At 37.5% G+C, this 21,603-nt stretch overlaps 2 protein-coding genes across 4 annotated transcripts in view; one reads left to right on the top strand and one right to left on the bottom strand.

The window, feature by feature from the left end:
• Positions 1 to 21,603, bottom strand: part of LOC108136842 (heparan-sulfate 6-O-sulfotransferase 2) — a 78,582-nt gene that overhangs the window by 39,541 nt on the left and 17,438 nt on the right. The window lies entirely within an intron of this gene.
• LOC108136670 (retinal-specific phospholipid-transporting ATPase ABCA4) lies at positions 3,204 to 9,089 on the top strand. Of its 2 annotated transcripts, none has more exons than XM_041709113.1 (8): positions 3,204 to 3,522; positions 3,593 to 4,052; positions 4,136 to 5,864; positions 6,028 to 7,437; positions 7,638 to 7,850; positions 7,906 to 8,194; positions 8,257 to 8,902; positions 9,059 to 9,089. In XM_041709113.1, exons 1-7 carry the CDS (start codon positions 3,305 to 3,307, stop codon positions 8,900 to 8,902), a joined length of 4,965 nt encoding a protein of 1,654 aa, XP_041565047.1. In that variant the 5' UTR covers positions 3,204 to 3,304; the 3' UTR covers positions 9,059 to 9,089. The 2 variants fall into 2 exon arrangements, with proteins under 2 accessions (XP_041565047.1, XP_041565048.1); XM_041709114.1 differs by lacking the exon at positions 9,059 to 9,089 and adding an exon at positions 8,971 to 9,057.

Here is a 21,603-nt window from a genome sequence, read left to right on the forward strand (position 1 = left end):
AATAATTCATAAAGCAAAACCATTTTAAAGTGTTTCTCGACCCACTGACAGAAGTAATGGTTTGCAAAAAAATACAGTTTTCTTAAATTGTTAGAGCTTTAAGGATTTTATTCGGTTCGATTTTAGGTGGGGACTTTTTTTAAGCCGGGCTTAAGATGTTAAACATTTTAAATGATTTCAAGTCTGACTATTAAAATGGCCTACAACGATCCAGTTTGAATGAAATTGCTTAGATAGAGTGTTTTATAAAATTTTCAACAAGACCGACGCTATTAAATCATTATCGGAAAACACGGAAGGAGCAGCTGGAAGCCAGGACTAGAAGGACGCATGCCGTGACAGTTACAAAATATTTTACAAGCAATTCAACAAAAACAACCCAGAGACAAGAGCAGAAAGTAGTAAACCAGGAAAGGGAGTGGGTGTATCGGGATAGAGAAAGACACCAGCGCCAACCAGAGTCAACGATAAAGTTGTCATAGTGTGAAGCAAACAATTCATCAGCGTCATTGTGATAAATTGTACTTCCACCGCACCAAAATTGCTTGAAATTTTTATTCCAAACGCAAGCAGGGGGCATTAAACGAGAAGAGATGGTACACATCTCAAAGTAGAACAAGATAAATTAGCAGTTTCAATTGGAATATAAACAATGCAATGCTAACATCAAGCATACGCAAAATTGGAAGTGCGTAAATAAACTGGCGAAAAATGGTTTGTATTATAATGCAGTTTCAAAATTTGGTTAATGGCAAACATTTATTGTGCTTTAATACTAAAACATACATTTTTTTAATTTTAGTTAAAATCTTAAATTACATTCCTATTTCGTTACAATAATAAATTGTTGTTTGAACTATTCTTTCTTTTCTAACAATAATTTACATCTCAAGGACTTTTAATAAAATAGGGTATGAGTGGGTTTGAGAACTCTAACAAAAGCCGTTGAATAAGTTAGATAATTAAGCTTCAGCTTGAAGGACAGAAACTATGAGTGGCAGACACACTCTGTCTGTGGGCTTCTGGCCATGTCTGAAGTCGCGTTTTGTGGCGCGTCCAACTAACTAACTAAATGGCTGGATGGGTAGACAACAGACACTAGCAGACTGATTGACTGACTGGCTAACTGACTGGCTGACTGGCTGTCTGGCACTGAAGACCACACACAAGAACCGGGTGGAGCTTTGAGGACTGGTATCCCACCTTTCAGAAGAAACCCCAACGAGCCTACACCGACTTTGACTGGCAGCTGTTGACTGCTGGAGCGCTGACGACCGCACACTGCTGTTAACGACTCGTTTTGACATATTGAATTAAAATGCAAAAGAGCCTTGCTAGGCTAAGGAAATTACAGTCACTCAAAATAGTGAATTCTTCTGCAAATACAAATCGAATTTTCAACTTATCAACTTTGCTCCTCCCTCCACGTTATGTATAGCAAAAAATCTGTATGTGAACATTTTCGAGGGCTGACAAGATCATAAGCCTGCATCAAATTTAAATGCAAATAGAAAAATTATTTCAGAAGCAATGGCAAACATGCAAATGATGCTATTAAAATGCAAACGATTTTTCGAAAGGAAAAGGAACATAGAAAGAGCTGTGTTAACTACATGCTCATATATAGCCAATTTTGATATTTTCTTTGGAGAGCTATCATTTTATTTACATAAATCATCAGAATATTAAATATTAAATTTTTAATTTTTAAAATGCAGCAACAAAAAAAAATTATTAGGTACCAAAATTATTAAAAGTCAACTGAATTTAAAAGTTATTTATGGTTAAATTTTTGACCCATTTTAGACTCCAAAGTCAAAAAATCTATATAAGCAATTATTTTAAGTGAGTTTAGAAAAATAAAATGTAAATATACTTGAAATGAAAAACCCTGCATTCTGTTATAGTTAATTAGCTATCGTTCATGCATTGTTCTTGCTTATGCTACACCTTTTAATTTTAATTAAATGCAGGAAAGAAAAATATTTTGTTTTAATTATAAGCAGACATTTCAGCAGCAATATCATTTCGGCACCAACATTTAATGGTCATTTAAGGTAATTAAACTACCCGACTCATACACCTAGCGATGTCGGTTCTTTTTATATAGTTTTCAAATTAATTGAATTTACGGGCTTAGAAGTGTAGAACAACACAGTTTAAAAAATAGTTTCACTGGCAATGGACATTATTGAATTGAATTTAATTGTAAATAATTAAGTTATATTAGCAGAAATACTTTTTTAGAGTTTTTCAATAGATTTGTATTAAATGCTTCTAATTTTAATTTACTATTGTTATGACATTGGTAAAAAAAAATAAAATATTAAAATATTTTTTTTCCCTTATAGTATTTTTATCAGCAAAGTTTGCGCGACTTTGAACTTTACGGAAATCATATATTTTAGCTTGTTCTTAAATAAACACAGAGCAAATCCCATAAAAGATGTTCCCCAGGACTCGTTTATAACAAGCAAATAAGTGAGTGGATTTCGTTTTGATGTTGGGTAAACCCGAATAGCAATATAAATGAAACTATGCGTTAATTGCAATTCCCAATTGACCACAAAACGAACATGAGCCATAAAATTTCCAACATAAACTCGACCGGAGGCGGGAAGTTTGACAAACGACCGTGGGTGTGTATACGTGTGTGGCACATGGCATAAAGTAGCTAATTACCGTTAGTTATGTTGCCACCCACAAAATTCCGCAATTAATGTGTCTCCGTTTTGTGGGAAAGAGTTTGTGTGTCCTGCGGTTAAAGCACCAGTAAATATTCGTATAGTAGTAAGAAAAAATTTACGAAGAACGTAAAAAAGTATGCTACACAAATATATACTTTTTACATTTTTTGAGCATCTTGTTAAAAACTATTCCTCACCAAACAAAATCGAAAACATATCGTCCAGTGTAGCTAACAAAAATCATGAACGAGTATTACCGGGCTATAAAAATAAGATTTTTTTTTTCATTTTTATCACCGTATTTTAGTTAATATTAAGAAAGTATTCGAGTTTCTCTAGCTCTTTGCTCTTTTTTTCCCACTTATGTAAATGAATTTTCTTCTAAAGCACGAAGAAACATTTTATTAGCATTTTCTTAACTATATTTAAAAAACTCCTAGAATTTGCGAGAAGACTCCTGTAACCTGCGAGAATGTATCCGGCAAGCCAACCTCAATAAGTCAAAATTCATAAACACAAAATACATTAATTAGACAGTAAATAATTTCAAAATCAAGCACTGCATACACTAAACACGGTTGTTGGAGCGGCAGTGGCAAAAGCAAAGGCGTTCGATAATGAGACGTCACTTGACATTTTGTCAAAAATATCAGTTACTGCTATGGAAGGACATCAAACTACAATTGGCAAACGTTATTGAACTCGTTTCGATAATTTTACTTGCTGCCCTTATGCCCTTGTTGATAACAATTGGAACAAAGGTCGCTAAATCGATGTTTCACTTCGATATAGAGTTGGAAAAAGCGCCAGATCCGAAAAAAGTTGAGACAAGTTTGTAAGTTTGTAAGTCCTAATGTATTTAGGAGACTTACGTAATTCGATGTTTTTATTATTTTTATTTTCAGATTTAAAGATATTTATTTTTCACCTCACAATGGGCTTATTGAGAATCTTATTTATGAACTTGCTAATATCTCAGACTTTACACAAATCGAAAGTTTTGACGCGACTGAGAGACTCCATAAGAATATGATTAAAAACCAAAAAGCAGTCGGGATTGTGTTTCCCCCTGACTGGGAAAATATTAAAATCCTTCCCGACGTCCTTAATTTTACATTATATATGCCAGTCTATATAAAAAGTAGTGGGTTTAAATATTTCGAATCAGGATTTTTATTTTTGCAAGAAAGGCTATCACAATTATTTATTAAATTGAAGAACAAAGGTGGCATAAATATTACGATGGTGCGGATGAATCATTTTCCTTATCCCAGATATGTGCCAAATTACTATGCAAAGTCATCTAAATTCATGGCATACATGTACCTAGTATCCTTTTTTCTTCCCTGCATAACTATCGCGAAGGTATGATTATCTAGCTTAAGCTAGCAATCCCACTCTTAATATTAATCTCATTTGTCAATTTTTTTTCATGTGATTTTCCAAAGAATATAGTTGCCGAAAGGGAGAACCTGCAAAAGGCTATATTGAATACAATGGGCCTCAGCAACAGTGTTCATTGGCTGGCCTGGTATACGAAATCGATGGTGCTTCTTATTTTATGCGTGTTAATTATGATAATTATATTTGCAACTGGAACGGTTTATGAATTCAGTAACCTGCTTTGCCTTTTCGTCGTACTCTTAGTGTATATTCATTCACTCATATTGTTTGCTTTTTTAGTAAGCTCATTTTGCTCTAGTAGCTATTGGGCCATCATGACGGCACTTTTGCTCTATGTGGCCACGGCAATTCCTTTTGTGATTGTGGGCACGGACAGTTCAAGTCTTGCGGCTCAAATTGCAGCTTGTTTTGGACTGAACTCTGCCCTGTTCTATATTTTGCATTGCGTGGCCACCTTGGAGGCGCAATCTGTGGGTATCCAGTGGTACACCATGGCAAAAACAGCATCGTATGGCCATAAGATGAGTATAGTTGCCATTATGCTAATCATGTTTGCAATCAGTTGGATCGAATTGCTGATATTCCTGTACATTGAGGAGGTGCGACCCGGCGAGTTTGCAGTTGCCCACCCATGGTACTATCCATGTCAAAGAAGTTACTGGTGTCCACGCCGAATTGTACCAATGGCTTTCAGTCAGGAATCGTTTCTGGCGAGTTCAAGGAACTTTATTTTTCCAAGCCACTTCGGACTGTCCCTCGCCATTCATAACGATCGAACCCCAGCAGCAAAAGACAACAAAATTGGTGTCGAAATAAGGAATCTGAGCAAAACTTTTGGACATCGCGACGTGGTGCAGGATTTAACCTTTAATATATACGAGAATGAGATTACTGCTCTGCTGGGACACAATGGTGCTGGGAAAACCACTACCATACTGATGCTCTGCGGTATTTTGACACCCACATCCGGAACAGCAGTAATTAACGGCTATGACATCGTTAAGGATCGAAAATTGGCCAAAAGTAGCTTGGGCATCTGTCCGCAGCACAGTGTCCTCTTCAAGGGACTGAGCGTGAATGACCACATATACTTCTTTAGCCTTTTGAAGGGTTACCAAAAAATAGAGGCCAGAATAGAGACGGATGTGTTCATCAGCAAGCTCAACTTGACCAAGTTCAGAAAGCAGGATGCCTTCAAACTCAGCGCTGGCAATCAGCGAAGATTGTCCCTGGCTTGTGCCCTATGCGGGGGTTCCAAGGTGATCTTCTGCGATGAGCCATCCTCCGGTTTAGATCCGGTGGGACGCCATGAGGTGTGGCGGCTGTTGCAACAGGAAAAGCTTGGGCGCACCGTCCTGATGACCACCCATCTCATGGAGGAGGGCGAGATCCTCGGCGATCGCATCGCCATCATGAGCGATGGACAACTCCACTGCCACGGCACACTAGGATTCCTCAAGCAGTCGCACAACACCAGCTACACGCTGTCCTGCGAAATGGGACCCAATTGCAGAGTGGAAAGGGTTACGGAGCTGGTAAGGCAATACGTGCCCATTGCCACGCCAATGGTCCGAGGAATGGATATTAACTACAAGCTGCCTCGGAACATGATTGACAAATTTTCGGAATTATTTGGCAAGCTTGAGGATAACAAAAAGAGCCTTGATGTCATCGATTTTGGCTTGTCTGATTCTAGTCTGGAGGAGATCATCCTGAGTCTGGATTCGGGCCACGAGAGACGACCTAAAGGCGGTGCTGATCCAGGAGATAAAGGTAAGACATATTGGGCGCAGAAAGTGATTTCTATCGCTTTTTTATGCACTAGTCTTGATTGGTTTATTTTCTCTATTTTGTTATTATAAATAAACAAATTTACATCTGGTATTGCTCTAGTTTTGAAAAATAAATAATGAAGTGTCGAAATTTTGTTTTGCAGGCAGAGTTGATTTTGGCGGCCAAACTGAGCCATCGAAGCGAGAAAAATCAAGGGCAGAAAATGCTATAGCGCTGGAAGCTGCAGAAGCACCAACAACTTCACAAGATAAATCCCAGCCAGAGCAGGAGCCAAAATTAAAAAAGGAGCAAGAACCGATAAAGGAGCCAGAACCAAAAAAGGAGCAAGAACTGAAAGAAAAGGAAATACCGAAAAAGGAGCCGGAATTTAAAAAGGAAGCAGAAGCTAAGCCGAAACAAACAGAACCTGTTCCAAAAGAAAAATCAACGATAATACCCAGAAGAAAAGGGAGATGCCTGCGACAGTGTGAAGCAATGATGATAAAGAAGGCTTACTACACAGCCACTCATGTTTACATATTTCTGATGATCCTGATCATACCACTCATATATTTTTGCATTGTCCTCGCGACCGGAAATTATGCCAAATATAACCAACAACATAGTCTACCAATTGTGCTTCCGTTGTCGTTGGACTATTATAACTACGATAACATGATCATCTTACTTGAAGTTAATAAAACGTTATATGGAAGAGAAGGGGAGGCCTATGTGAAATCCGTCGAAAGCCCTGCCACGGTACAAAAAGTAGACTCGATTTATTCGTACCTTATTAAAGCATCACCATTGATACGCCGTGATATCAATCGAAAGTTTGTTTGTGGTGCTTCATTTAATAATAAATCGGCTATCACAGCCTGGTTTAATAGTGCTGCGTTTGAACACTCGGCACCTATTGCCATGAATCTGGTCTATAATGCCCTCGGAAAAGTATTGCACGGAAAAGGATTCGAAATTGTTGTAAACAGAGGACAGCTAGGAGATCATAATGTGGAAGCTAAGAAGTTAGTACAACAACGATATAAGCGGCAGCGTAGTCTGGACAATGAAACTCAAGAAAATGATAATCCTGGTATTGGTAGGGTTGGGGAAACTGTTACTTCTAAGCCTTCTAAAACTGATGCTGATTTTCAAGTAACACCTCAGATGTCTGTTGCGCAATCAGCCACTTTGTTATTCGAAGAAAAAGATAATATGAACATACTTTTCGGTGAAATTATTGTAATAACTGCATACTTAGCTTTGGCCTTGAGCATTTTTGCCGTTTTTGTTACGGAGGAACTTGTGCAGCAAATGAAATTGCAACAGGAAATGCAAGGATTAACTCCATTCTTTTTTTGGTTGACCCACTTTTTATGGGATTTCCTGATATTTTGTCTATTTATGTTGGCTCTTACCCTCGCTTTATATCAATCCACAGTATGGTACCAAGTTTTAGTCATCCTTTTGTTTATTGGATTCGCTTGCTTGCCATTTATTTATCTATGCAGTTTGATATTTACTAAGCCAGCTACTGCGTTCGCTGCAAATTTTACGGTTCAATTGCTAACGGGTAAGTAAATAGCTTAATGGATGGGAATTAAATGTCAGGTTGATCATACCAATAATGCAATAAGTTTTACAGTGAGTAAACGAACTTTTTAAAATAAAAATTTGGGAATTTTACAGTATATTAGATATGTGCAAATATTCAAACAATAAGAAACAAAATGATTTAAAAACTTTAAAAATGAATTTGATCTATTTGACTAGGTGGAATACTATATGCCTGTATCTACTTATTGAGATTCGTTGTCAGTTCGGATGATCCATTTGCATTTTTTGCGATTTTTCCAATGTACGTTGGTGCCATTGGCATTTTTAGATGTCTTTCGAGGCACGAGTATTGTGACCGTGAAATACTTCCTCCGATCAATCAAATCAAATGCAAGTTTCAAAGCACTAACGTATTCTGTGCATGCCAAGGTGATGTTTTTACTTTTATTATTGTTACCTTAATTATTTATTTTTCTTTGTGCAGAGGAATATAAATGGGCAGAGCTTTGGTTACTACTGATCCATGGCTTTATTTGGTTTTTCTTTCTCTGGATTACGGATTTTATCCGCGATATAAGGATTACTTTTACATCTAGCAAATCAAACAGAAATTGCGAAGAAAATCACAAAAGCAGCAGGGTGCTTGACGAAGAAAAAAGAGTGGGTGAAATTCCTAAGTACGAACAAGACGAATATCCCCTTATTGTGGACCAAATTAAAAAGAACTACTGCTGCACGAAAGCCGTCAACTTGGTATCATTCGCGATGAAACCGTACGTACTGGACTCAGTACACTATTTAGTAACCCATATAACTTTACCCTGAGTATCGACAGCGGTGAATGTTTCGGTCTTTTGGGTGCCAATGGAGCCGGCAAGACATCTATTTTCCGGATGATTGTGGGCGACACCAGCATATCTGCTGGCAACATCTACGTCAAAGGCTATAGCTTGCGGGAAAACAGGTCTAGAGCCAAGAAACAGGTCGGCTACTGTCCGCAGTTCGACACTTTCCACAGCTTTCTCACCGGTCGCCAAGTGCTTAAGATTTTCTGCCTGCTCCGTGGAGTGCCGAAGTACCATTTCAAGTGGGTCTCCGAGCGGTTGGCAAGCGACTTTGGTTTCAAGGACCAACTGGATGAGAAAATCTATACCTATAGTGGCGGGACCAAGAGAAAATTAAATACAGCACTGGCCGTCAATGGCGGATGGGTCGTCTGCCTTGACGAACCCAACAACGGTGTCGATGCCGTGGCCCGCCAATTTTTGTGCAAGAAACTGGAGGCCGTGACCTCGGATGGCCGGGCAGTACTCTTAACCACTAACAACATGGAAGAGGTCAGTGCCCTGTGCTCGAGGGTCGGCTTTTTGGTCTCCGGCGAGATGAAATGCATCGGGTCGCTGCAGCAAGTGCGATCAGAAGTTTCTCATGTCATGGTGCTAAAGCTTAAGGTCAAGCATAAGGACAAACCGGATGAGTGAGTATGTGTATAGAAAAAGTTAAAAATAAAAACAAAAAAAAAATCAATTTTCGATAATGTTTAACTTAGGACGAAATAACAATTCTTAGAGCAAGAGTTCGTCTCAAAAGACTATAATAATTTCACTTAACTTATTTACTTTTGAAACTTCTTGCAGACAGAAAGAAGTTTTGAAAATAGTTAAGGCTGAAATAGCTGAACTCTTTCCATCGTCACTTTTGCTGTAAGATCAAATTAAACAATCAAATTGGCGATTATAATTTAAAAGTCTTTTGTTTAAAGGCAAGCGCTGGGAAACAGTCTTAGATATCAAATAAGTAAGGAAGATACAACGTGGTCCAACCTTTTTTACGAGCTGGAACTGAAACGGAGCGATGGTATATTGGAAGACTATTCCATAAATCAGCCTTCTCTGAACGAGATTTTCATGGAACTAAATGGCAAAGAATTAAATATAATCATTGACTCAGACTCAGTTAAAGAAGTTGATGAAGTTGAAAATCAAAAACAAATTGCAGAAGAGAAAATAAATAAAGAAGAGGAAGATAAAAAAAAAGAAAAACAAAAAGAAAAACAAGAAAATATTTAAAAGAAATTTCAAGAGCTAGAGACCAAAAAAGAGAAAAAGAAGACAGGAAAAAGAAAGAAAATAAAAAACAAAAAACAAAAGAAAGGGAGAAAGTAAGGAGGCCAGCAACTTCCTCTGAAAGTATTGATAGTGATAATGAAGTTGCAGAAATAGCTAGATAAGAATAAACAACAATTAAGATATGAAAACCAGCCTCCAAAGAAATAATAAGTATACAAGTATAAATATATATTTTTTAAAGGTTAAACAACATCTTATATTTTACCACCTCGACTTCCAGAGCAGTAAAACAGTCGGAAAAACGGAGCAGTCGACCGTATTTGTATTCATTAAGGAATTTCCGCAAGTTTTTCCGCGCTTCTTTTTCTCTCATCCTTCGACCCTGCACTTTGACTTTTCGGTGAGCCTGGCTGCGTTCCGAGGGCAACGGTTGATTAAAATGTCAAATGCCTTGCATATTTTAAATGCCATCGCGTCAGCCCCAGAGGAAAATTCAACCGAAAATTGCGGCTCAAGCTGAAAACCAGCAAGGACCATACAACGGGGCAATTAAGGATGAGAAGACACCAGCTAAAACCAAGGATGGGCTCTACAATAAGAATTGCGCATATTTAATTGCCTCATCTGGAAGCTGACAGGTGCTTAAATAATACGTATATGGTGGTGACTTTGGCTTGACTTTGGTGATATTGTTACATTTTGTACCACTATAAATTGTTATAAATAAAAAAATAGTCAAAAAAATAATCAATTTGACAAACTGTTTGCACGTTGTCAGTACTTATCGACTTGATATTTTATTCAATATGAAACTTTTTCCGTTAGTTAACGCTAATGTTTTTTAGCCTTTGGATATTACCTGAAACGAAAAAAGGGAACAAGAATATATATTAGTTTAATTTTGAATTGAAGCAAAGCATAGTAAAAGAGCTCTAGCTAAACAAATAACTTAAATTAAAGTTCAACTTTTGGAGAGTTCTTTGAAAAATGGCAACCGAAAGTCAAAAGTTTCCCGCTTATCAAGTGTTGGTCCAGTTTGCGTTTGCCACAGCGAAAAACAAATTGTTGCTGGTCTGCAACCAATGGCGCTGAAGATAAAGCTGGGGAGCCAGCGACAACGATGGCAAATTCTAATTTTACAAGGAAACGCGGAAACGGAAAATGCCCAACTACGCAAGGCAAAGTAGCACGAGTTCGCTCACAAAACTTTCTCCGAAACAAAATAAAAATGGAAAAAAAGAAAATGCTAAAGAATAAGCAACAAGCGAAAGCTAAAATTAGTCAAGCGCAAAATCAGGGCGCTGACTTTCGGTCCTGGCATCTAGAGCGGCGTAATGTTGATATATTAACTTGTTACCGTTGGTGAGGACGGATGACTTTTGAAGTAAAGAATTAATTGTAGCCAGATGAAGCTTAAAGCATTAAAGAAGTTGGAAAGATTATTCCCACAAATAAGTTTCCTCAAGAGTATTTTTTCAAGTTTATTTTATTTATATATTTTTAAAATAATGTTATTGGGGTGTATTTTAAACTGTATGAAAGTAGGTATATCATTATAAGTATAATGTAAGGCACTTTTTTAATGATATTTTATATAACACTACTAAATATTGCTTACAACGACAATTTTTGTAATTTTTTAAAAATATTTTCTGCATTTTCTGGAGGTTCTAACATCCCCCTTTCCCACATTATAAAGGTGTCATACAACGGTGGCTTACAACGGTATTCCAATCTGCGGACTACAGATTTTACCTTGCTTTCTTCTTTTTTTTTTTTATTTCCTCTACAAACTTGAAGCAACTTTTACGTTTTTTTCACTGTTGTCGGGATACAATAATAAATCACACAAAATATATGCGCTCGGCGCTCGTTCGCTCGTTTCACTTTGTTTTTGTCCTAATGTTCCTGGCGTATGTGTGCCGGAAACAACGTCAGCATGTTATGGCAGCAAAAAACCGATATACTTGGGCTTCGGGCTTGGGGCTTGAGGCACCTCGGCGGAGTGGCTGCCCAGCCGGGTTACATGTAATGAGGCACTGATTGGTGCCTGAGAAATTGCCGCTTGAAGTTCTGTGCAGATTATTTTGCGCCATTTTCCTACGCCTGGGCTCCTTCTTGGGAGCTAAATCAAACAAGTTGACACTTGCCACGCCCTGCTTTCCAGCACGGGTCCATGTTCATGCATAACTTTTGCCACTTTATGTGGCGCTGGCGTCAAGAACTTAACCTGCATCCTGTTGCAGGCAGTTGGCAGGCAAAAATTTCGCAGACCAGACGCACCTCCCCAGCCTCTTAGCCCATTATGCATTGTGACACTACTTTTTACCGTATTCCCCGTTGCTTGGGAATTTTCTCAGCGTTTCTCAAGTGGCAAGCGGAGCTGTCTTTGCCACGTCTGCTGGCAGCACTTTGCATAACTTTGTTGCATACTTTCGAGCGTGTTTCGTCCCAGGATCATGTTCCACAGCTCCCCATAGAACAGTGCCCCGTTCTGTTCTGTTCTGGTCTGCTGCCACATTATGTATTATAAATGCATAAACATTATACCTGACGTTTACTTAATGCTCGCATAACTCGCAAACTGGAAAAACTTTGCAATAATTACTGGCAAAAACGTCACTGAGGCATAGCGAAATGAACAGGCGTGGGTTAAGTAGACGAACAAGTTTGCGTGGGTGTTTTGTGTTGCAACTTATTCTATTAGGAATATAATATAAAAAACTGGTTTTATTTCATTTATTTAGTTTTCCTGAGGCAACACTATATTAATATTATGCTTTTTAATTAAAAAAAACTTCATATTAAGAAAGCCCAAGATATACCCAAGATATTATTACGTGTAAGTTTATATTAAATTAATTAAAATTAAAAAAAAATTTTAAAAGAAATTTTAAAGTTTATATTACTATTGCACTTATAATAAACTAACAAAATGACCACTACAAAATAATTAATTTAAAATATTCTTTGTACACTTATTAAACGCAAACAACAATTAAATAATTTGTTGTAAAAAATATTGTAGTCAAGAACGAATAGGACAAATGAATTCTGAGTGATTTTCTTTCATAAAAATATTAATTCAAAATATAATGGACTATTTAAATCCATTTGCAGCTTTACAAACCCACTCGCGAGTATTATACTTTTCAATTCCAGATGGTGAGCTTCTCCGCCGCCTCCTCTTATATGACAAACAATAACAACAAGCCAACATCGCACAGTCTTGTCTACCACAATCTTTGTCACCATTTATATAAAAATATCTCGCCCCGCTTAAGCCCGTCAAAGCTGCTGCAATTACCTTGTTAATACGCATAAAACTGCTGTAACAAGCGGGACAGAAGAACCTGGATCCCTCTTTGAACCCAGAAACCCGGAGAATCCCCTATGCCGGCAGCGACACAACACAATCAGATTAAAAAAGAATGCAAAAAGAACCAAGTTTTCTTTTTCATTTGCCGTAACGCACAGCAGTTTTAATCCGCTTTTAATTGCCTGAAATCCAATTGGCGACCTACATAGCAACCTGGTTCGAAGTTGCTAACATCCTCTTCCCTTCTTCACAATCCGTAGCCCGTAAAATGGACAAGCAATTAGCTGAGTAAAAAAAAAACGGAGAAACTAGTTTGTTAAACCGGCAGTGGGGGGTCAAATAAAAACTTTTATTCCAGCAGTCCAGCATGGATGAGGCAAATTCCAAAAGTAGGCAACAAAAAGTGTTTTATTTAACCGCCAATGATGAAATTGCCCTGGCCACAAAATGTTCTATTAAGTTTGCTAATTTATTTAACTAATTCTGCGATTGGCAGGTAGCCGACATGCATTTTAAATTGGTGTCTGGGATATTACTTTGCAGCTGAATGCCATCAAGTAAACACTTTTAATTGTATCAGACAGCAGTTTGCTGACCAGGTAAATGAAATGCGACAGAGATGGATGAAGAAACCCGCTATATATTTATTATTGCCAAAGTGTACAAATTTCTGTCGCAGGAAAACACAATTCTACCTTAGGTTTCGGTTTTTCCTGCCAGTTTCTTTTTTGTTGTCAGTTGGTTTTGTTGACTCTTCTGCCTGTCTGCATTTGACATTTTTCACAGGGAGGATAAATCGCTGTGGCTGTTTTTCGTACCAGCTGGCCAGCGTCTGTAATTGTCTCGACTTGACTTGGCTGGATTCAAATGGCTTCCCTGTCAAATTCTGTTTCCCAGCGAGCTACCAAAACCACTTGAATAATTCTTACTCCGTTTTGAAAGGCACACAAGAAACTTTTACACTGTTTTTATCTTCCCCCTGACAAATAAAAAATAATTTACAATTTGGAATCAACAGGATTTGAAGAGATTTAATAATAATACAAATTACAATTATTGTTTGAATATCAAAATATATAAATATGGTAACATAGTAAATTGGATAGAACTAGTTCCTATTTAGTGTTCATTTATTGTAGTTTTCCATATCTTCATGCTAAAAGAAGTACGAACTTTCAACTAGTTTACCCCAAAGTCACAGACTATCATTGAATTCATTTGTTAAATGCTATCCTGGGCGATGCCAAATAGCCCGCACACATTTATTATGGTCTAGTCTGTGCCCGTCGTCCGGCGAGCAAATGAAGATAATAAATTCTCGCACTAAAACCTGAGCGACATTCAACAAAATAATTACCAGCATATTTCGAATGTCTCACGGGGAGCACCCAGCCACAATTTATCATTTTGTTCCAGTTGTGGGTGAGCATGGTGAGGGGAAGCGGGTGTACAGGAGCTCATTTCATAACTCAAAAGCCTTGAGAGTCATTTATATGGCTGGAAGGCAAAAAGTTGTTTTTTCTTGGGGAGGGCCACTTAGACTTCAACTTGTTATTTAACACTTTCCAGGCGAGGCGAGCACTGCAACTGGGCGTGGCCAGGGCTGTTAAATTATATATATATATATATATATATATATATATATATATATATATATCATAGAAATTCACATACAGGGGAGAGGGGAATAATATATAGCTACATAGCTATATAGGATAGCTGGACCAGCATGCACGGACACTTGAGACAGACAGGAGTACTCAACGAGATATTCCGTTTGAAGTGCGAATAGTTTAGGCAAGCAATCGTCTTCGTTTCAGTGTGTGCATGTCAGTGCTCACAGTTAAGCATTGCAAACACGTATTTAGTAATTAATTACACTTGTCTCTGATGGTTGGACACAGAGGGGGGAAACACCACGACTTCTAGACTCTCGGTTTGACATGTGATTATGCGCTTTTAGCATCTGTTTGCAAATTGGTACTACTACTATGCTCAACTGCTGTCAGTTGTCATTCCCCCATTCTGCGATTCCCCCTAATCGTCATACAACTAAATTTAAATACTATAAGAATTCCAGCATTATTTATATTTTGGCCGTTACATTTTTAGAAACTTAAATTTTAGTGGGTAAAATGTTTTACATTACAATTTGGTATTCTGACGTTTTAAAATCATGCGCAAATTTATTCTTTTTAAACCTATTCTTCCTAAATTCCTTAAACCTAAACCGTTAGCCAGAATCCAACATTGTTTTTGGAAAAAATTCGAAAATAATGCCCCACAAAGTAGGCAACATAAACTCTGTGCAGTAACTTTACAAGTTTGGAAAACTTTATGGAATTCAGCACAGGTACTCCCAGCTCCCTACTCTCCCTCATTACGCTTCAGTGCTTAATTCTTTTGGCGCACAAAAATTGGCAAAAGAAAAAATACATGCTTCCGCTTAGCGAATTTTTAGCTTAAAGCTTTTTCACATGATTTGCCGGGGAACCCCCCCAAAAAAATGGGGGGTTGTTTATAAAGAACTTTGTTTGCTCTCTGGCTGCTGCTATTTTCCTCCACCATTATTTAACTTTCGCTCTCTGTTTTCTTTTTTTAATACGCCTTGTTACATCTGTCAGCTGCACACCTGCCTTGGTGTAACATGAACATGAATGCATATTAAATGGATAAAAGTCTGAGGTTAATAAAATCCTCTTTAACACTTTTCTGCGAAACTTTTTACCCTTCAAAATTGGTTTTAATGCTGATGGTGGAATAATTCTACTCTTGTACTTTTTAATTGAAGGCCTAATTTGATCTGTTATAGAACTGACTTTGATGTTCTTTTAAATTTGGTTTGCCCTTTTCCTATTTCAACCAGTAATTGAAGACTTTAACTTTCTGTTTCAGTTTAAATTGAATAAAACATAAAATGGCACTTCACCCTCATAGCTTACGGAAATTGTGTAATTAACTTGATTGAAAGTGTAATTACAATTAACATAAAACTTTCTCAATCTTCTTGTTTGGCAAAGGCTTGACAAGATTTCACTTTTACAACAATTTTATGAGTTGAAAATTAGTTTAACGATACAATTCGGTCATTCAATTATTTTTGAAAAATAAGTTTTAAATTTCTAGACACTGAAAGACGAAGCAGCCGTGAAATAACAGTATAACAGTCTCCACTTTTTTTGACATCAGCTTAAGTTACTATTTTTTTTAAATCTTTGCAACATGGCTGCAGATGTGACCACAGCAGATTAACTTTCAGTGTAAACTTTTGCACCGCAACAACAAGTGCAAGTACAAGACGTGTTCACAATGCAGTAGAAACAAACAATAGCTAGCAAACAACCACCGCCGGCAATCACCATCCTCCATGGGGCAAGAACAAAAGAAAAGCTTTTCCCAAACATAAATATCTGGACAACCACCACCCCATTTGATAAGGGAGCGGGTTGAGAAGAAGCCTTGAATCGTTCTCGGTCGCGTGGCCGCCTTATTGGCTCATTAGCAAATGAACTGTAAATGGACGGCAAAGCCTGTCAAAAGATATGAACCTGGCCTCAAACGTTATCGGAACCCGTCTACCTCCTGCCCCGACGTCTACCCCAAATATGTACTTCCCATAATCCCCCATTTATTTGTTTTCAATCAGCTTAATCATTGGTAATGGACGCCTGCTTGAGGCCAGACATAAGGCTTGTACAGGTTTCAAATTACGACAATGTGAAGGGTATTAATTGATATAATAGGCCGAGAAATTTGTGTGAGTATAAGAGTAATTCTTATTAACATTAAAGTGTTTTGGGCCATGAATCAACAACCATTATAAAAACCATACTTTCAGACCCTTGGTAGAGTGAATTTAAAACGGTAACGCTATTTGCATCAGAATGCATTTAATTTGTATGTTTTACTGCAAAAAATTAATTCAGCACGAACCACGAAGTTCAATGACCACGAAACGAAGAACCCATTGTACCATGAACCCGACGAGTTGGCATTAAACCAATTAGCCAATAATTTCAGCTTGGGTATATATTTAGAAAACAAACAGGGAATGTGCCTCGCGTGGTCAAAGTCAAAATATACACACCCCGTTAACGCCTCCCAGTGATTTGGCTAATATGAAGCACGGACTTGACATAATAACAAGATTAAGGCTTTGAAGTCAAATTCACAGGTACAAACATTATTGGATGTAATTATGGTAATCAAACTAAGTGCTAGCACAACTCATTTTGGCTAAATTGGGGAGTGTAAAGTGGACACGGCAATGCAATTCTTAATTTCTACTCAAAACTATCATACAAATAAACGATTTTCTGAACACTTAACAGTGCCAAATAGCAAACATAAATGTGATATCTAACGCGACCACACATAACAACTTTCGGCAACTGAAATGAAGTGTCGTACTGGCATGGAGGTCAGGTCATGCCGTATAGTCGCTTGTCGACTGGACCCCATGGCTTACCATCATGAACTCATACCTCCAGCGCAAGCTCATGAAAACTTTTCGCGTTGTCGAGTTTCAGATAAAACGCGAGAAAAGCGGAAAGACATAAAACGCGGGACACGTTAAGTGCAACCATGGATTGGTCTAGTCCGCTGCCATGTGGCGTCATTAACGTGGCAACACGTTATTGTTCGACGAGAAAAGGGGGCGTAGTTGGCAGGTAGAAGTGGGGGCGTGGCATTAGGGGGGGACAAAATAACCGCACATAACGGTGGCCCATTTCATCGAGCGTCCAGGACAGGAAAAGCAATGGAAAAGAGGGGAAACGCGTTTTATATTCGCCATTTACGTGTTGAACATGGAATTTAATTTCTTTGGTAATTAATTGCAATCGTGTTGGCATTAGGTTTTATGCTCTAATTGGGCAGATGTTTGTCCGCTCTCCCACGTGTGTGTTTTGTGTGTATTTAATGGGGTGTCCGTGCCGTGGTGTGCGTGTCTCCATGTCAAATTGTTTGACTTTGGCTTCAACATTTTATTTGTCAAGTCCAGTGGACATTAAGATGAAATGCAATGCTCGCCTAATTGATTTTATGATTTGCTTAATTTTGTTGGCGCTTAAGCACATTACTGGGTTTGCCTGTGCACAAATTAATTTAAGCATTGACGCGGTTTATTTGGCAAAGAGCGCAGTGGGAAATCATTAAAGGAAATTGCCTTTCAATTTAATTAGGATCGTGCTGAGAAGTTTGGGCAAGTTTCCCTGGAAAATATTTATATATTCTATATTTATAGACAATTTTGTCTCTATAAGAAAGACAACACTCTAATATTTATTAATACTGGCTGTGAACAATGATTTCGGCAACAGTAAATGTCCTAATTTAGACACAAGGAGAATGAAACAAATCAACAATTGTCACAAGCTAAAATAATCGTAACTAAAGTAACCTTTTTATAAGATTTTATTTATAAATAGTTGAAAGATATGATATGATTATGATATTTTACTCTTACCACTTTAAAATAGTCGTTAATTGAAAGCTCGTTTCTTACCTGAAAGAACAAAAAAAGACAAAAATTAAAGAAAAATATTTTCAGTCATCAAATCTGGTTGATGATATACAATTTATATTCCGCCCGGCTCATTTTCTTTGGGTCGGCCCAGAGGCGAGTAACCCGAGACCATCCCAAAAGCCTATTAAATTGCACATACACACAGTCAGAGAGGGACAAAAGAGTTGCCCGAAAAGAAAAAAGTGAAAATGAGATTGAGAAAGTTGACGAAACGAATAACGGGGAAAACATCCCAAGAAAGACCCTTAATATTTTTAATAAAGCTTTTTTTAGCAGGCGCTAAACCTTTGGCACAAGTTTGTCCAAGAAAACTCCAGGTCATCACTCATTTAAGTTCACAAATATACAAAATATATTTGAAGTAACTCGGGTTCTGGGATCAGAGTTCTGGATTTAAATGACAAGAGCAAGCAACCCTTATTTATTAGAAAAATAATTAATTTGCTTAAATTACAATTTTTGATCAAACTTTTGTGACTCTCTAAATACAAATTGCCATTTTGCAAGACAAGACAAAAATTATTTTAAATGCTCCTCAACTCCCGAAATTATTAAATTAAAAAGTTCGATCATAGAATATTATCTTTTTATTGTGTTGATTTAAAGTTTTCAGCTGCTTAAATCATCACCTCATGAAAAGACAACAATGTTGCTCGTGTCACGTCATTAATGCGAAAAGAGTGTCAAAACACACAAAGACCCTCTAAAGCCTACCCCTAGAAAACCAAAAAACCCTTGAGGAAGAAAAGCGAGAAAGAAAACAAAATGTTGCTGTTACACGTGCCAACATCAGCGGAAACGTCAACGCGAACATCGACGTCGTCGCCAGCGCACTTGACAGAAATTAAGGCAAAATCTGTAAAATGGTTGAAATGTGTCTTCTATCATATCTACACTGCGAAAAAACGGTTTGAAGATTTTATTACATTTTTCATTGCAAACATTTCCTGAACTATAGGTAATATTCTAAATACTACATCAAAAGTGTTTTTTTAGTTTATGTTTTTTTTTAGTAATTAGTAATAATATTAACATTATTATAATAAACAAAAATTGAATGTTCAATAAAAGTATATCATGAATTTCAATAAACGATTAAATATTAAAACTATAAGTAATTTATATTTCTTGAAGAACAAATAAATTAAATTTCGTGGCCCGCCATTTTGGTTTTGTTTTCGAAATAAAAGATAATTTTGCAAGTGCATTAAAAAAAAATCAGGAGCCAAAGCAGGCATGGCATGAAATTAAAGGAAAGTAGCTAGAAAAGGATGCTTTGTGGCGATGGCCTGCGGTCCGGGCTGCCAGCTACTTTATGCTCTCCGTTCTTCCTGTGTCATGTCGGTTGACCGCAAAATTAAATTACAAGAAAACCCCAAACGAACAACATGGCCAAAAAGAATGAGTTGTACCAAAAACAACAAGCAGTAGCAACCAACTAGGGGCAGCATAAAAAAAGGATTTAAAACGTTGAAGTAGGGCAGCTAAAGTCGAAACAATAACTAAACTAAAGGCAAAGGGAGCGGAAGTGACAGCGCCGGACAGGACAGACCAAAGTTGGCCACTGTATCCGTCGAACATGGTAATTACGTGTGTCCATGCTGACTGACCCCTTAAACGTCATCTGAACTGACGACTCTGGGCCATTAGCCCGATTTTGGTTCGGTTCGGGTTGGATCCCCTCATCCAGGCCGCTCAATTAGCAATTTGCTTTATTTCAATTCAGTTTACTTAAGTACGCAATCCCCTTACCCCCGCGTCCCACCAGAAAAATAGGGATTTGTCTAACTTTTCCCAGTACTTAAAGGCTTAAGGTAAAAAAGTTTTTTGGGTCTTCAGTTTTTGCTTTTCATTTACGTTTTTTGGGTCACAGCTTTGTCAAATGGCTTGTAAGGGTTGTCGTCCAGGTGAGTAGAAAACAAGTTCAAAGGTATTTTCGCTAAGGCTTACAACCTTAATTAGAAAATAAAATGAGAAAAAATAAGTTTATATTTGAGAGAGGGGGGAGATCCACTCAAGGCAACACAAACATAAGAACTAATTAAGTATATAAGCATATATAAATTTAGGTAGATTCTACATCTACATAAGTAGATTTACATAATTAAGCTGACTTTATTTATCTGTGTCATTTAATATATCCCTTATTTTTTCTTCTTTTTAAACTCTCTTCTGCAGTTTTAACTCTTCAAAACTAGCTGAGCAATCCTTAATTGATAGCGTCCTTAAAAAAGTATCTAAACGGCAAGTCATCGGCAGCGAACACCCTAAACACAATCCCACAAAAATCAAGCATACGTATATGCACAGTATAAGCAGACGTACAAAAGATTCAAGTTGGCCTTCGTCATTGTCAGTATGGGAGCTGCGAAATCGGGTAAGTCGGGAGTTGGGAGTGTCGGCGCCAATATATGAAAAAAGCTGCCACATTGTCGCCAATAATTCAACGACAACGTCGGCGGTCATAAACGAAATGATTTATTAGCCGGAGAAGGCGAGAGATATTGGAATTGGAGCCAACTCAACAAGCCGCTTAACGCAACCCCACGCCCCTTTATCATCTCACATGTGGATGGCTGATGGCTGAATGCTATCAATGCATATCGCAGAGATATATTATCATTTGCAATCGACAGAGCATAACGTAAATATGGATTATAATTAATGACACTGTGGCGGTGTTCTGAGTTGGTGTTTTGTTTAGTTATCTTTAGTTATCTTATGACCGTTTTTTTCGCAACTTGCCTTCTTTTTGTGGCTGTATCAATGCGTCAGTTTGTCTCCCCGTCTGTCTAGTCGCGTTGACGTCTTTGTCGCCCCAGCAGTTTGCATATGCTTAACACATTTTCGCGCTGCGACCGCTGTTATTTGAGATTTTCTAGCCAATTTTTATTCGATTTTAATGAGTGCCTCGCGAATGGAAACGGGGAACTGGCGCCAGCATAAATTTTATCCGGATGTTTGATTTTTCTCCTCCGCCTTTTTATTGTTTTAGGCAGTTGGCGCCAAAACAAAAGCGTCATTGCTGATTTTCAATGGCTTTTGGAGTTTGTATCTATTGCTATTTAAATGTGTTTTTTACTTGTAAGAGAAATTTGCTGGATTTTAATTGTTTTATCAAAGCATATTATTTCTAATGGCTATTGCTCTTCAAATATGTTTTTTACTTGTAAAAATGTAGTGGAGGTTGGGAAATACAATATTGTGATTACATTATTTTGCATTAAATAAAAAAACAGTTTTGTCTATTAATAATGTTATCAAAGC

The sequence above is a fragment of the Drosophila elegans genome, unplaced genomic scaffold (assembly GCF_018152505.1).
Source record: "Drosophila elegans isolate 14027-0461.03 unplaced genomic scaffold, ASM1815250v1 contig_476, whole genome shotgun sequence".
Classification (NCBI taxonomy): Eukaryota; Metazoa; Arthropoda; class Insecta; order Diptera; family Drosophilidae; genus Drosophila; species Drosophila elegans.

Bases quoted from the DNA above. Each gene is read 5' to 3' on its own strand.
- LOC108136670 (XM_041709113.1), top strand. From the start codon at position 3,305: ATGAGACGTCACTTGACATTTTGTCAAAAATATCAGTTACTGCTATGG. The intron at 3,523-3,592 runs GTAAGTTTGTAA...TTTTATTTTCAG, and splicing joins AAAAAAGTTGAGACAAGTTT to ATTTAAAGATATTTATTTTT. The intron at 5,865-6,027 runs GTAAGACATATT...TTTGTTTTGCAG, and splicing joins TGCTGATCCAGGAGATAAAG to GCAGAGTTGATTTTGGCGGC.